The sequence below is a fragment of the Chelon labrosus genome, assembly GCF_963514085.1.
Source record: "Chelon labrosus genome assembly, chromosome: 22".
Classification (NCBI taxonomy): Eukaryota; Metazoa; Chordata; class Actinopteri; order Mugiliformes; family Mugilidae; genus Chelon; species Chelon labrosus.
The window spans coordinates 16,651,766-16,666,165 of record NC_140355.1 but is presented as its reverse complement, the minus strand read 5'-3'; the positions used below and the strand labels follow the sequence as shown (position 1 = coordinate 16,666,165).

Sequence of the window (14,400 nt, the reverse complement as noted above, 5' to 3'; positions counted from 1 at the left end):
CACAACTATTAGGAAGGTGGTCATAATGTTATGCCTGATCAGGGTATGTTGTGAAACGCAAGCAAGCCAATTACAAATATGTGTTTTTGACTTTTTATTGGGCATCCAAAGATGTCACCAGGGGCTTCAAATTAGTTTGTTGTCAGTTGCAACCTCAGCATAATGTACAATGCAAGCTCAGCTGCAGGCCTGCGGGATACATGCAACCATAATGGGATACAATGGCATCGTGACGCAGTAGAAGCTGCAGCCGTGGCGTTTAATATATTATGTGTATTAATACGTTGCATGGTGAAATGTGTGATAATGGTTTCGCTCGGTGTCACTGTGGGGCCGAACTGACAACATGCGAAAGAGACCGCCGAGGATTTCGTGCCCGGCAGCCTCCTCTCCCTTTCATCCATCCTTGCAAGTGCCATGTACAACTGCCACATTACTTTCAGTGTCTGTCCTCTTCCAAAAATAAATGGTTCTTTGTCGCACTATATATCCCCATGTACAAGACTAAAAATATGGACCTACTGCTGCAGGCTCCAGCCAGATGGATGCATCACAGAGGAGGATTTCAGGACTAACACTGCTCCAGATGAGCTGACGGAGCAGCCAAGGAGGCAAACACTTGAACGGCAAACAATCAGCGTGCAGGGGCTGTTTTGTACACACAGAAAAAAAAAACAAAAAAAAACAAAAGACAGAAAAGCAGAGCAGCAAATGAACAGACTGTTTATTTATCCAATCACATTAAAAACACTAAGACTACATTCAGATACCGCGGCGACAGTGAAATATACCCATAAATTAAATCGTACAAATTAGACTGTAATTATTTTTAACAAGAAAAGGAAGAGGGTGGTGTAAACATTAGTGCTGAGGATACAGTCTCATTAGCTTTTTATCCATGCATGTGATACCTTTGAACAGCATGATTTAAGATCAAGAACGCATTAGTTTTAATGCCCCAGAGATCATTTAACATTTAACAGCTCCTCTCGTTCGCAGTTAGCCTTCTGATGCGGACCTCGACGCAAACAAAACTTAAAAAAAAAAAAAAAGTAGGAGATCACTGTACCATGCAACATGTGCAATATGTTCAGATAAATACTGGAAAGATTTAATTTTAGGCTCCTAATTAAAAAAAAAAAATCTAATCAAATAGTCCCTGAACTATCGTACAGCTTTGACACAAGAGTTACAAAAAGAACTGTGGAGATCCCTTTGAAACGTGTTTAATTAATTACACAAAAATATATGAATATCGTGCTCACACACACAAAAAAAGTGCTCTGACGTACGCACCACGGACAAAGTGTAAAAAATAAAAAATTAAAATTATAAAAATCAAGAGAAACAAGGCTGCAGAAATTACCAGAAGCACAAAATGTTACAACATGTACAGTGTGCAAGTAAATGTGTCATTAGTGTTAATTCTGACTCCTTCCCTTTTAAGACACAAATTATTAAGTATTTAGAGTATTTAAAACAAAAAATTAAAATAAAACATCTTGGGTTAGTGATGTGAGGTGCTGCATTGCAGATAGTCTGCATTCCCTTCCACAGATTCCCCGAAGGAGAGACCTAGTACATTACAAGTCCTCAGACGCTTTTGAGGCCACTGGAAAAACTTTTCTTTTTTTCTTTCCTCCCTTCTTAATCCATCCGTGTGCATTTACACTGTATAACTGCTCACAAAGCGGCCCATAAATTTCAGAGTGCGTGCTATAATAGACTCCTCACCGAGGCGGCCCTTTAATTGTCAGGTCACACTTCATAATAGCTGGAGACATCCATTTCCAAAGAGTCTAACAAGAAAATTTGAAATACATCAGTAGTACAGTCGTTTGACGGACAAGCTCTGAAGCTTCTCTATATCCTGTTTTGGATTATAGTGTTCAGCTGCAGCGAGAAGCAGACTGCAGAGCTCTCCTGACTGCCAGCTGTACAGGGCCGATTGAATTACACCACCGTTTTAAAGCGGACTTTAAACCAAGTTGTAGACTTCCAGGTTGCCCTGCAAGATGTGGTCCTTCACCGCGCAGAAGACGAACCGAATGTTGTCTGTGTCGGTGGCACACGTGAAGTGGGAGTAGATGATTTTTTTCTCATTCGGATTGAGGCTGACAAACATGTCCAAGATGAATTCTTTTCCTGCCTTGACGTCCCGCTGGGGACCTGGTACAATGAAACAAGAGGGCAGAAACAGCACAATGTGAATTTCTAAGCATTGAAATACAACCTTGATCAATTCAGTGCATGCTGCTACAGCTGTATTTGGTCTGGTATGGTCGATAGCTTACAGTGGCTGCATGTTTTGTTGCTTATGATCTGAAGTTTTACTTGTTTTTTCCCCATAAAGACACTTTGCATTCAAAACTAAACTTGCTTCCTCTTACCGTTAAACTCTGGGAAGTAGTCAACCAGGTGGGAGTACATGATTTTTTCCTCGAGTAAGTCGATCTTGTTCAGGAACAAGATGATGGAGGACTCTTTGAACCACTTGTAGGTTATGATCGTCTTGAACAAGGCCATGCTTTCCTCCATCCGATTCTTTGAGGAACACGTGAGCAGAAATATGAAATAAGACATGGTGTTAGACAGCAGTACTTCACCGGTGATTGCCCGTGCGAGCAAATTCAATTGGCCCTAATCTCATCAAGTGAACAAGCCCTGCTGAGAGGTGCCCTTCGCTGAAGAGAGCGACTAAAGAGCTCCCCCTGCAGGTGAACTGAACACACTGCTACCAAGGAGGTGAGGTTTGTCAGTGTGGCAGAGAGAGACAGAGAGACAGAGAGACGGGGGGGGGGGCAGAAACAAGACCAGTGATGGACTCTGCAGAAATCTAGGTCATCATCGCCACCAAACAGGTTTGGCCTTAAAAGGAGGGAACAACGTCCCTTTTTGTTCCTCCTGAGAATATTTCTGATTATAACAAAAGTGAGCCCCGTCGTCGTCACATTTAGGGACAAAAAAAAGACAAGACGAGATGAGATTGTTATATTTGTGGGCAGCAGCCTGTTTCTCACCTCATTGACGGACTCAACGAGGACCTGATCGTACTCGCTAAGTGCCACCAGGAACATGATGGAAGTGACATTCTCGAAACAGTGAATCCACTTTCTCCTCTCTGAGCGCTGGCCGCCCACGTCCACCATCCTGCAGACACAGGTTTGAGACGTCATTGACAAAAACATCATCATTTGATTTCATCACAGAGGGTGTAATACCGTTATTAAATTCCCATCACGGCGGCATTTATCTTTATATGATCAAGGTTCGATTCCGAATTTATGCACAAAATAATCTCTTCAGTTTATCTGGAAGGCTTTGAGACGCATTTAACAGAAACGATTAAATATAATTTACCGTTTATACCATGAACCTATTCCACGAATCCATGAAACCTTTAGTATAACTAGGCACAAGTAAGTAAATCAGGTCCAGCTGCGTTCAGACAAGGACATAATGGACGTAATAGCTTCCAGCTCGTGACCCTGCTCCCATAATGATTCTTCAACAGGAAGACACAAGACTACAGCCAAGCTAGCAGCTCAGGGAGGTTGTTCTTGTGCCAAATGTTAGCATGTTGAAGGGTATCATGTTCACCAGATTAGCATGCTAACCTTTAGTAGGACTAAAGACACAGCAAGATCAACGACAATCTAAGATGATGGGAATCTGAATAGTTTTGCAGGGATTTGGTTACAAAAGGGATTAGAGTTTATCTTGGCTGGGGAAATACAGTACTTTCTTAGTTTTTAGTAAATTCAAAACAACATATATGTGCAGGTATGGTTGTGCTAGAACTGTAGCATACACCGATCAGGCATAACATTATGACCACTGACAGGAGAAATAAATAACATTGACCATCTCGTGGCAATACAATGTTCTACTGGGAAACTTTTGGACCTGGCATTCATTCGTGTGGATGTTATTTAGACATGTAGCACACACCTAGACCAGACCAGACACCCCCACCCCATAGCAATGACAATCCTTGATGGCAGCAGCCATCCCCAGCAGGATGCAGACAAAACACAAAAACAGTTTTGGAACAACTAAAAAAAAGAACAGCACAAGGTGTTGACCTGGCCTCCAAATTCACTAGATCCCAAACTGATCAAGTATCTGTGGGATGATCCACAGAGGACCCTCCCCTCAAAGACCCCCACTAACAACATTATGTTGTTACACCACAGGACACCCTCAGAAGGCCCATGTCCATTCTCTGATGAGTCACAACTGTTTTGGAGGCACAAGAGAGACCTACACAATATTACGAAGGTGGTCATAATGTTATGCCTGATGGGTGTACATCATCTGGTGACCATGAATGTGCAAAATGTTCAAGGTAATGTGAACCAAACTAGTAAACAGGTTGCATGTTAGAGTACACTAAGCAGCAAACTTTAAATTAGGGCTCCTTTGCACAAAATTGCACCATCAGCAGGAGAGTTAGTGGTACATTCAACCTTTGATTGAAGGGGTGTACACACAGGAAGAGACTCGCAACCTTTTTTTGCGACAAGAGACTATTGAATGTTGATGAAATTTGAGAGCTGTAGCAATGACAGGGAAAAAAACCAACAAAGTCAAACGAACTTAACTTTGAGACGACCAATCACAGCGAGAGATACCTAACGTCATACCCAACTTATGACGCAAACACAGAGTTGCCTAAATGTTGATGGTAAGGATACACCATCCACACCTTTGGCTCTTACAAATTCACTTGGAAACGTTTGGGGTGGGGTATCTACAAGCGGTTACCTAGGCAACTTGAGCCTTAAAACACTTGCTATTAACCGTCAACTGCAAAGACCTGGACAACGAGCAAATCAATTTTAACTTTTCCAGAAAACATATGATTATATTTATCAATACAGTGTGGCAATAACATCTGTGTTGGCCTCTACTGCAGCAATGAAAATAACAAGAACAACAGAAGCACTCACCTGAACACCACACTCTCCAGGTCAAAGGGGTACTCTATAATACCTGTGGTTGGCACCCTGACCCTCAGCACATCTTGCTGGGTTGGCAGATAAGAGGTATCAGCTATCCGGTCCAGGTCATTCAGATAGCTAATAGCAGAGGAGGAGGATGCACCGTTAGGAAAAATGAAAATTAAAACCACTTAGATAGAGTGATGAAGAACTAAGAGAGAGACAGAGATAGAGAGAGACAGTCGATGTGACTGATTTGGTTTCTGCTATGTCATTGTAATTATTTATTTATAGAGCATTTAGATGGTGATTCTTGGCTTTTAAGCCGTTTGTCAACAACCTTAAATGGAATAACTATCGAACCTCGGCGTGGCGAGTGCATTAAAGAGACGGCCGGCAGATGAAACGCCGGAAAGTATTTGACAGTGTCTGCAGAGTTATTTGTCTCCGTTTACACTCACTATTTGGTGGAGTCTGAGAGCTGGTATTCCCTCTTCCGAATGTAGCATTCCTGAATCCCCGGGTCGCGCCACAGGCTCTTCAGGGCTTCCACGTGCTGGTTTGTTAATGCTGTGGTCTTTTCCACATCAACCCTACTGATGATACTGGCGTTTTCCTGAAGGATAGAGTGACACACGCAGATTAATGACGCTTTCAGAATCAGATATGTTGAGTGAGGGACGGACGTGATCTCGCGATCGTTGCTTATTACATTACAAGTGGTGAATCACGTTTGGATGTTGGTGGGAAGGGGGTGATGTCACCGGGTTTTACCGAGAATGCACCATCAGCTGCATCTTGCTGTCATGACTCATACCACCAGCTAAGTACTTAACAAGTTCATGCCTGTAGTAAAAGGCAGCCCTTTAAGACCGGCCAACAAACTGACAGAGAGCTAGGTCGCCTTCGTGTGATCAACAGCTTTTTTGCTTGGGATATAGGCGGCGCCATCTTGCGAGTTTGGAGTCGGAGGCTGCGCAGTACGGTCCGAGAGTGGAGCCATGTTATCGATGACCCGCCCATTCTTCCACTACGGCACTGCCACATTGGCACTGCTCTACCTCCAACAGTTACAAAGAAAGGCTGGATTATACACTGCACTTATTTGTTTACTTATTTGTTTATTTATTTTTTCTACTCTCACGGCACCTACGGGACCGTTTTGCCGAGTGGTTGTCACGGGAACTGTCAATCATCATGATGTCACATCCTGTTTTTATAGCTTTTATAACTAAAACAAAACTTGTCAGAAAAATTGACTCTTGAACATAAATCATTTACTGTTTGTTTGTTATTGTTGTTTGTCCGTCTTGATCACTATGACGTGTGCTGCTGCCCTTCTTGGCCAGGTCACCCTTGTGAACGAGGTCTTAATCTCAATGGGTTTTTTGTAATTATCTGGTTAAATAAAGGTTATAATACATCAGCGTTATATTAACTACCTAAAATGACAGAAAGCTTCCTTGAGAAAAATTATTTGACGTGTAGTAGTTTGGCCCAAATCCCATCTACTAACATGGAAGAGGCGGGGCTTATGACCTATACTGCAGCCGGCCACCAGGGGGAGCTCCACATGCTTTTGCTTTGGAGGAGGTGTCATGGCGTCCACTTTTCTTACAGACTATGGTTCTAACTATTGCTAGTCAAAAAAATAAATGCAACAGCGCCACCTTTCACATTAAGAGGGATTGTAGAAAAGCCTTTAAAGAACAATTAGTCTGAACCATGGACTCTATATAAAGATAGTGACTTCACCCATAGATTTCCTGAGTTTTGAAGGTGTTTTCTGGTCGTCACCATCTTGGCAGTGAATGACTCTCATCAAAAAATAGGCTAAAAGGTTGAGCCGAGCTGGGAAGCAGAACAATGACGCAGATAGATGGCAACCTCTGACAAAACCCATCTGTCACTCAAAGCAGTCACGCCCTTAATTGTGCCTTAACATAGTTTCACCATGATAAAATTCTCATGAATGACTAAATTAGCTATAGTGACTGAAAGTGTTTTTGTACCAGATTGTTAACAACATTTCTATTGTAATTGTAATTGTTTATAATGGAGATCTATGAAAAGTGACACGATTTTGGGCGAGGCCTGGAGTGGCCGTTCGAGGAAACGCAGTTTTTCCAAACAATACCACATAGTTTTTAAAAGATAGGAACATAATGTAATTAGTCTGAATGAAAGGTTGTTATCTTCTGCATGTTTTAATAATCAACTTCAGGCTACACTGAGCGCTGATTCTATGTTGACTGACTCATTGGAATCACAGGTATTTCATATCTAAAGCAAAAGTAACGAACATCGGACGATCCCTGCTTCTTAAATGTGAGTTTGGCCTGGCTTTTGTATGAGAAGGGAGGGGACTCTGAAAGTGGGACTTTGCTACAATAAGCAAAGTCCCACTCTGTTATAAAAACTAGAGTTATATTGTTATTGCCTCAAACCTCCACAGATAACACTTATAGTTTGCCATCCGCACTTTGGACTTGCGTCTAGTTTTTGTTTCCTTTTAATAATAAAAGAAAGTACCAAGGCCTCTATGCCATCCTGGATTCTGGGTTTGTAAGTTGATACCATGTGTTTTCTCAGAATTCGTCATCTCCGTCTTTCCCTAATTTGTGTCTCATTAATAATAAATACTTCCACTTCCCATCTCTGCTAGGTGGACCCACAGTGCAATCGTTCAGCCAGAAAACACTTATGCACAAGCTGTTCAGAGTACCTTCATGGTCATTTATGGGTGAACTATTACAGGCTGTTTACTCTCAGTTTCTGTTGCTGGAAGCTTTGGCATGATCTCATGGGAGGTGTAAGCTTTTTTATCAGGAAACTTATCCGGCAGCCTCACTGTACAAGATACTACTGCAGACGTTCTGTTTATGGGCTGATGTGTTTGATGTTCTGATGGTTTCTTCCACTGATATACAGATAAACAGGAACACTTTGGCTTGTCATTATGCCACTAGCTAGCATACTGTGGAAAATCCCAGTGTTATGAAATATCTGAAGCAGTTGATTACACTGCTTATTACCCAAATGAAGCCCATACTACGATCATATAGTATCCGTATATAATGCAGAAGTGGCGAGAAGGGATTTCCCTGTTGTTGTTGTTCCTGGCTGACTGGCACTGACATACCAGAGGGTCTGTATGTTCGAACAGTAGCTCCTTCTTCTTTAGCTAAATTACGAGGCACACTTAATGAAATCAAGAGAAACTGCTGCTGGATGAGCCTCTGTTTTGAACTTTTACAAACCTCTTTTCTCTTTCTGTTCTCTGATTTCCTGGAATCAATAAAAAAAACCATAACGCAATAAAACCATCCAATTAACTGTCCCCTGAGGTTGTAACTCTGTCAAGCCCTCTTTTCTCACCACCAATACTGTTTACAGTAATAAGGGCGGCTCTCACTTCCCAAATCTTTGGTGTGTCCTTAATTTCAGACAGAGATACACTAGAGCAAGTTCCTCATTTCAGTTTAGAGCCAACATAGAGGTGCCCGACGCTGCACTTCCTCAAATGGCCACTTGAGGTTTCAATCCTCATAGACGTTAAGTGTTAAAATGCCCAACTTTATCCAGTATAGTTTACAGCCTGGTATAAAAAAGTGGTTTTGATCTTCATAGCTCATTCATGACAACTGTAGGGTATTCCATCTTCCTCTCATCGTCCAAACACATGCTCATTAGGTTAATTGGTGATTCTAAACTGGCCGTAGGTGTGCATGTGAGTGTGAATGGTTGTCTGTCTCTCTGTGTTAGCCCTGCGAAAGACTGGCAACCTGTCCAAGATGTACCCCGCCTCTCGCCCAATGACAGTTGGGATAGACTCCAGCACCCCAGTGACCCTTCACAGGACAAGCAGCTACCGAAAATTAAAAAACTAAATGAGTTAAGCAGAGTCAGGCACTGCCAAGATGGCAACGGCTAGAGCCACCATGCTAACCTTCAAAACCTATGGGTGACGTCAGGAAGGTTTTTTTTCCATTTTTATATTTTTACATTCGCTTTTGGTGCTAGCCTTGAGAAGCCTGCAGACGTTAACGCTTCCACGTGACTTCTTTATTTGTCGGCCCTGGAGATCACCGTGTGAAGCTAACTGCTGCTAGCAGATTTTATCAGCTCTTGCTAGCTAGCACATGAAGCTACATTTAGTTGAATGAGTACAAGCTGATTTAAAAACACTGTCTCCATATAACTTTAGTAGCCTGGCCTGGTTTGAAGGGGAACCCTAAGACACAACTGATGTTTATTTGAAGACAGATAAGACGAAGAATATGCTAAAACTAAGAGGTTAAACAAAAAAGTCAGCCATCCTCTTTAGTAATATTCCAGCATTGCCCATATATACTATAGAGTAGAGATATATCCCTAGTATTGTCCATAAGTATGAGAAAATACCAATAAAAATTGGTGAATGCAACATTGTGCTGGCGATGGTAATTGCTTGTTTGGCAGAAAACGTCCTTAAACCCAAAACAAGAACAGACAAGAGCTGCTTATATTAGCAGTTTCACATAATGGGGAAATAATGCCCACTACTATAAGGAAGTGGTTTTTAAGTTGCCTCTAGCCAGTAATAAGTTAATGATGTGATACCTGACCTCAGAAGTATCATTAGGGATGTGAGCTAGTTGGCTCACATGCTTTGGCATGATGTTGGTTTTGCGTAAGAAATGTATAAACACAGAGGGTCTAATGCATGCCTTACAATTTCTTGATTTGGGTTTTTGAAAAGCTAAAAAAAAATTTAAAAAAAGCAACAGCCTCAGAATCGCATAGCACAATGCTTCTTTAGTTTCACTTTAGTTATTCACGGTTGCTGCGCTCTGATTGGACAGTCACTGTTCAGGGGGAGTTGCGTAACGGACACTCCATAACTCTGAGCAGTAATTTAAGATTCTGAACATAAACCCAACGCACTGCATTGTGGGACTGTTAGCAGAAAGCTTCGTATTTAAAGGCACGACATACCGGATACATTTACACACGCATTTCGGACACGGCCATTTGCTTCTTGACCTTTCTGACTTCTGACCTGAATACACCCATGCCGAGTTGCAAACAGTGCTATTCTAAGAGCTTCCGCAGAACACCATCTTTACTCAGAAAAAAAAAAAAAAAACAGTAATCTACATGCTGACTCTGATGGTTAATACTAACAAAGATCCAGCCCCCATCGCCTGGGTCACATCCTGACTTGCAGCTTTAACTGACGTAGCATGCTTATGTAAGCTAGCAAATTTGTGTGATTAATAAGCTCCTGCTGTCGGTGTGACAGGGACAGGGACTCTGTGATTACCGGGGACATCTCCGTCCCCTCTTCCCCTTTGTTTCTTGGCTCAGCAGTATCTGCCTTTAAATGCAAGTAGTGTAACACCATGTATAACACATAGGCCGCACCGTAAGAAGACAAAACTCTCTGGCAGGCAAGATTGCAAAACTAAACACGGTTGCAAATTACCAGAAGTGCTTCACCCTGCAGGATCCGTCTGTGTCAGAGACAGTAAACCTTGCGCATGCTTCTGCAGGACGGTGTGTGGTAAACCCTCTTACTCAACTACAGCAAAGAAAGGATGCAGAAGCAATTGTCTGGCATACCTTGTTGTGTTCAAACTTGTAGGGGATCTGTAACGTGTTCATGGCTTGGACCATGGCCTGCATGGATGTGAGGATGTTCTGGTAGACCAGCCTGGTGAAGCCTCTCTTGTCTTCATCAGAGTACCCGCGGCCGTGGATGATCCTCATCTGCTTGATGAAAGTGCTCTTCCCGCTTTCGCCAGTTCCTGATCGAAGAGATACATGACATTACTGCACACTTTCTAATGTGGTATCAATGATGTATTTGTGCATCTTTCAAAACTTGATGACGTTCCTGCTCTATCTGAGCTCCGAGGTCATGACCCCTGTTGTAAATGGATGCGTTGATTCCCTTTTAAAAACTCAACAATTACCTCGCACAACTGGGGATTGTAGTTTTTTTAGCAGCCATAAGAATGAACTGTTGTATTTGTTAGCTTAATTGTATTTGTTAGCTTAATTTGGTACATTATTGAGCTTGTGGGAATTATTAGCCACACTAACAGATCAGTATTTTTTATCTACAGACACTCACTTCAGGATAAATCTGAATCATGTGTGAGCACCAGTGTTCGGAGCAGGACAGGATGCAGATTTTAGCTCACCATGATCTCTTGGGCTGTAGGACTATGACTAAAAACGTACACAGTGGGATCAATTCATAGCTGATATTTAAGGGGCTTTGTATGAATTGTTAACAATATGAAAACTATAAGAAAAGTCTGCTTTACAGCTATTAAAATAAAAAAACTTTGCCCAATCCCTTATGTAATCCTGGACCTTCCTTAATCACCCTCGCCTAGTCTGGGTTGTATCTCACTCTTGAGTCCTGTAGCTCTTGTCCTGTAGCGTATGTTTATTCTTAACGTCAACTCTGACAAATTGTGTTTTAACATCTCACATCTCAAAAAGACGTCCAGTGTAGAACGTCACCTAAGAGTTTTCTCAAGCTGAAGCGTAAACCGACTTAAAACTTCAAACGTGCGCGATGCAGACTACGATAACAGAAAAAAAAGAGAGGTTGTGCTGCACATTCATCATGAGTCAGTCCTTTCTGAACGCAAAATAACCAGCGTGACCGCCTCAGACTTCTGCAGCATTGATGCACCCATTATCAAGAAAGTGTGGACTCCCATGATGATGACACTATTATGCCTTTATGTGCGTCCATAATGGCTGAGATAAAGAAAATCTGATGCAATGCTACAGGTATATAAAATATGTAGCTCCACCTCAACCAGCTACAACAGCAATGCACCAGTAGTTATCTCATAATGCATTTAGTAGGGCTCATATGAACATTTTTATGGGATGAGATAACATGAGATCACCCTGCGATAGACTGGCGACTAGACCAGGGTGTACCCCGTCTCTCGCCCGATGACAGCAGAAGATAACATGAGAGTTATTTATTGTGTAATACGTATTAAATATATTTAGCTGATAATACTTTTGACTGTAAGACCAGTGGAATATTTTTATGTTGTACTTTAAACATTACAATGATTATAATATTCCTAGTGGATCATATTCAACCACAAACTTATTGTGTATTCATGTACTTTCACATACAAAAGGTTAATGTAGTAATACTTCAGTATAAAAACTGTAACCGCAGATGCTAGTTACTTTTTGGATTATTGAGTTTTAATTATTATTGTGTTATTGAATTACTGTCAAAAAAATGCACTGGTTCTGCTTTGTTCCAGAGCACAAGGTGAAATATTCAATAGCTTTTTTGTTTTGTTTTCTGTCAAAAAGTCCGACTTCAGAACCGACTGAACCGGATTCAAGTATAAGCCAAGCTAAAAAACTACAATCCCCTGCTGTTTTAGGTAATTGTTGAGCTTTTAAAAAGGAATCAGCAAAAAGTATATACATATAAAAAGCATAATCATTAAGGCAGAGCTAATTTGGACTATTTTGTGTACCGTTGGACAGTGGTGGCAACTAAGTACTGTATTTTGAGGTACTTTACTTGTGAAATTGTATGATGCTTTTTACTTCAGCTCCACTAAATCTCTGAATATTGTACTTTTTACTGTACTACATTCATTCGACAGCTTCTTTGTTACTTTTCACGTCATGATTTTACACAAAAACACCAAACGATAAGCTTATAAAGCACACAGTCAAAAACTAGACCTGTAGTCTCCAGCCTATTGACATTGGGACCACTTATGCAAAAATATTTGGAACCCCCCTCATCACGAAATGTCTCTTGTAAGAGGACCTACGAGAGACATTTCTCCTTCGTCTCTTAAATCACCAGATTCCCAGATTGCAGTTTTAGGCCCACCAACATCCAGTACTTCACAAAGAAAACAAACAAATCTGAGTAGCAGGACTTTTCTGCAGTCTACTGTTTTCTTCATCTTGACCCTTTTTGTGTGACTCAAATCTTAGGTTGGAAACCACTGGACTAAACTAGCAAAATGCTTTTTACGCATTAATGCATGCGTAGTACAATCAGAGTGTGTACTATTTTCTTAGTAGTAAAATCTTGAATTCTGAATTTGTAAAGGAACATTTTCTACACTTCAGCATTGCCACTTAGGTTTAAAAATACATCTTACTCCATTGTTTATAACCACAAATGCATCATAGCACGCTCAAGTACTTTCAAGGATGTTTACATATTTGATTTAATGGGTTCCTTTGGCTTTTTTTGACAAAGAGGGGAAGTATATTTCCTTAAATACTGCTCCTAAGCACAGATTTGGGGAGGTTTATGGGCTGTATGCCTACACTAATACCTTGTTGATGTTGTTGTATCAATATTAATGCTTCTTATACAGAATAAAGGATATTTGACGTTGAACGAGGCCTTTTAAGAATATTTTGATACCTGAGGCACATTTTTAAAGCATGACTTTAACAATTAATTAAAGCCTGTCGTAGATGTATCTGTGAAAGACAGTATTTTTATCTCATACCCAGCAGAAGGAGTTTATATTCCCGTCGGGAGTCCCTCTTGTCCCGGCGGAGCTGCCTCTCAATCTCATCGTTGATCCGTCGAGCCTCTTTGGCCTCCGGGCTGAGGCAGCAAGCCCCAACGGAGCTCAGAGTCATTCCTCCTGGATAACACTTCACCTTCCAAGGCAAAGACATGTTCATAATATTGGTTATAGTGCAAGGAGAGTAAGCCCCGTGTATCCTTAAGCCAATATATTTTGATTAAATCCCATAGATACACTACTGCGTGCTCCAGAACCGTATTCTCCTGAGCTGCAAACAAAGATTTAGCAAGTGTGAAAAAAAATTTTTTGAGGAAGTTCTCTGCGACTGTTTGTTTTACCTTGTTCCTCTCCCGTGAGGAGGAAATCAACTTTGTGCAATAACTTTCAGCGGACTGTGCAGCGAAGTCTTCACCCCCCGATAGCTGAGCTCCGGGCGTGGTGGGCTGAATATGGCGGAGTTTTCTTTTTTTCTTTTCTTTTCTTATTTGTTTTTTACTTCATAGCGTTAGAAAATGAAAACAAAGATGCCCCCAAAAAAGTTATTCTCCAACGGAGCTTCTTCTGCCACAGTTTGCGACTCCGCTTTGTTCTAGAAAGCTCGTGTTTTCCTTCTGAGTCCCGTTCACTTTGTCCCGTCCTCCCTCCGTCCTGGCTGCAGACCAGAGGAGCACCATGTGACAGACGGAAGGCTGTGCTGTGATGGGAAATCGTATAGGCTCTCACTATTACATTATGGGAACAGATTTCCGGTGTTAACTAGCAAACTGCGGATGCATGTGACAGTTAAGATCAACAGGCACTTCACCTTAACTGGAAACGGGCTACACCGACTAATACAGGTGAAATAAATTCACGCACTTAGACACAAACTTTTTTCAAAATTTTTTATTTACTAAACACCTGCAGGTACTACA

General features: G+C 41.4%; 1 protein-coding gene across 2 annotated transcripts; it reads right to left on the bottom strand.

The window, feature by feature from the left end:
• Positions 1 to 707: 707 nt before the first annotated feature.
• Positions 708 to 14,335, bottom strand: LOC311508233 (guanine nucleotide-binding protein G(q) subunit alpha-like; the record flags this gene model as incomplete). 2 transcript variants are annotated; one of them, XM_084572930.1, is made up of 8 exons in its annotated part: positions 708 to 2,169; positions 2,391 to 2,544; positions 3,021 to 3,150; positions 4,953 to 5,081; positions 5,405 to 5,559; positions 10,548 to 10,732; positions 13,463 to 13,619; positions 13,825 to 14,335. In XM_084572930.1, 7 exons carry the CDS (start codon positions 13,596 to 13,598, stop codon positions 1,979 to 1,981), a joined length of 1,080 nt encoding a protein of 359 aa, XP_084429056.1. In that variant the 3' UTR covers positions 708 to 1,978. The 2 variants fall into 2 exon arrangements, with proteins under 2 accessions (XP_084429056.1, XP_084429055.1); XM_084572929.1 differs by lacking the exon at positions 13,825 to 14,335 and having other exon boundaries at positions 13,463 to 13,643.
• Positions 14,336 to 14,400: the final 65 nt, after the last annotated feature.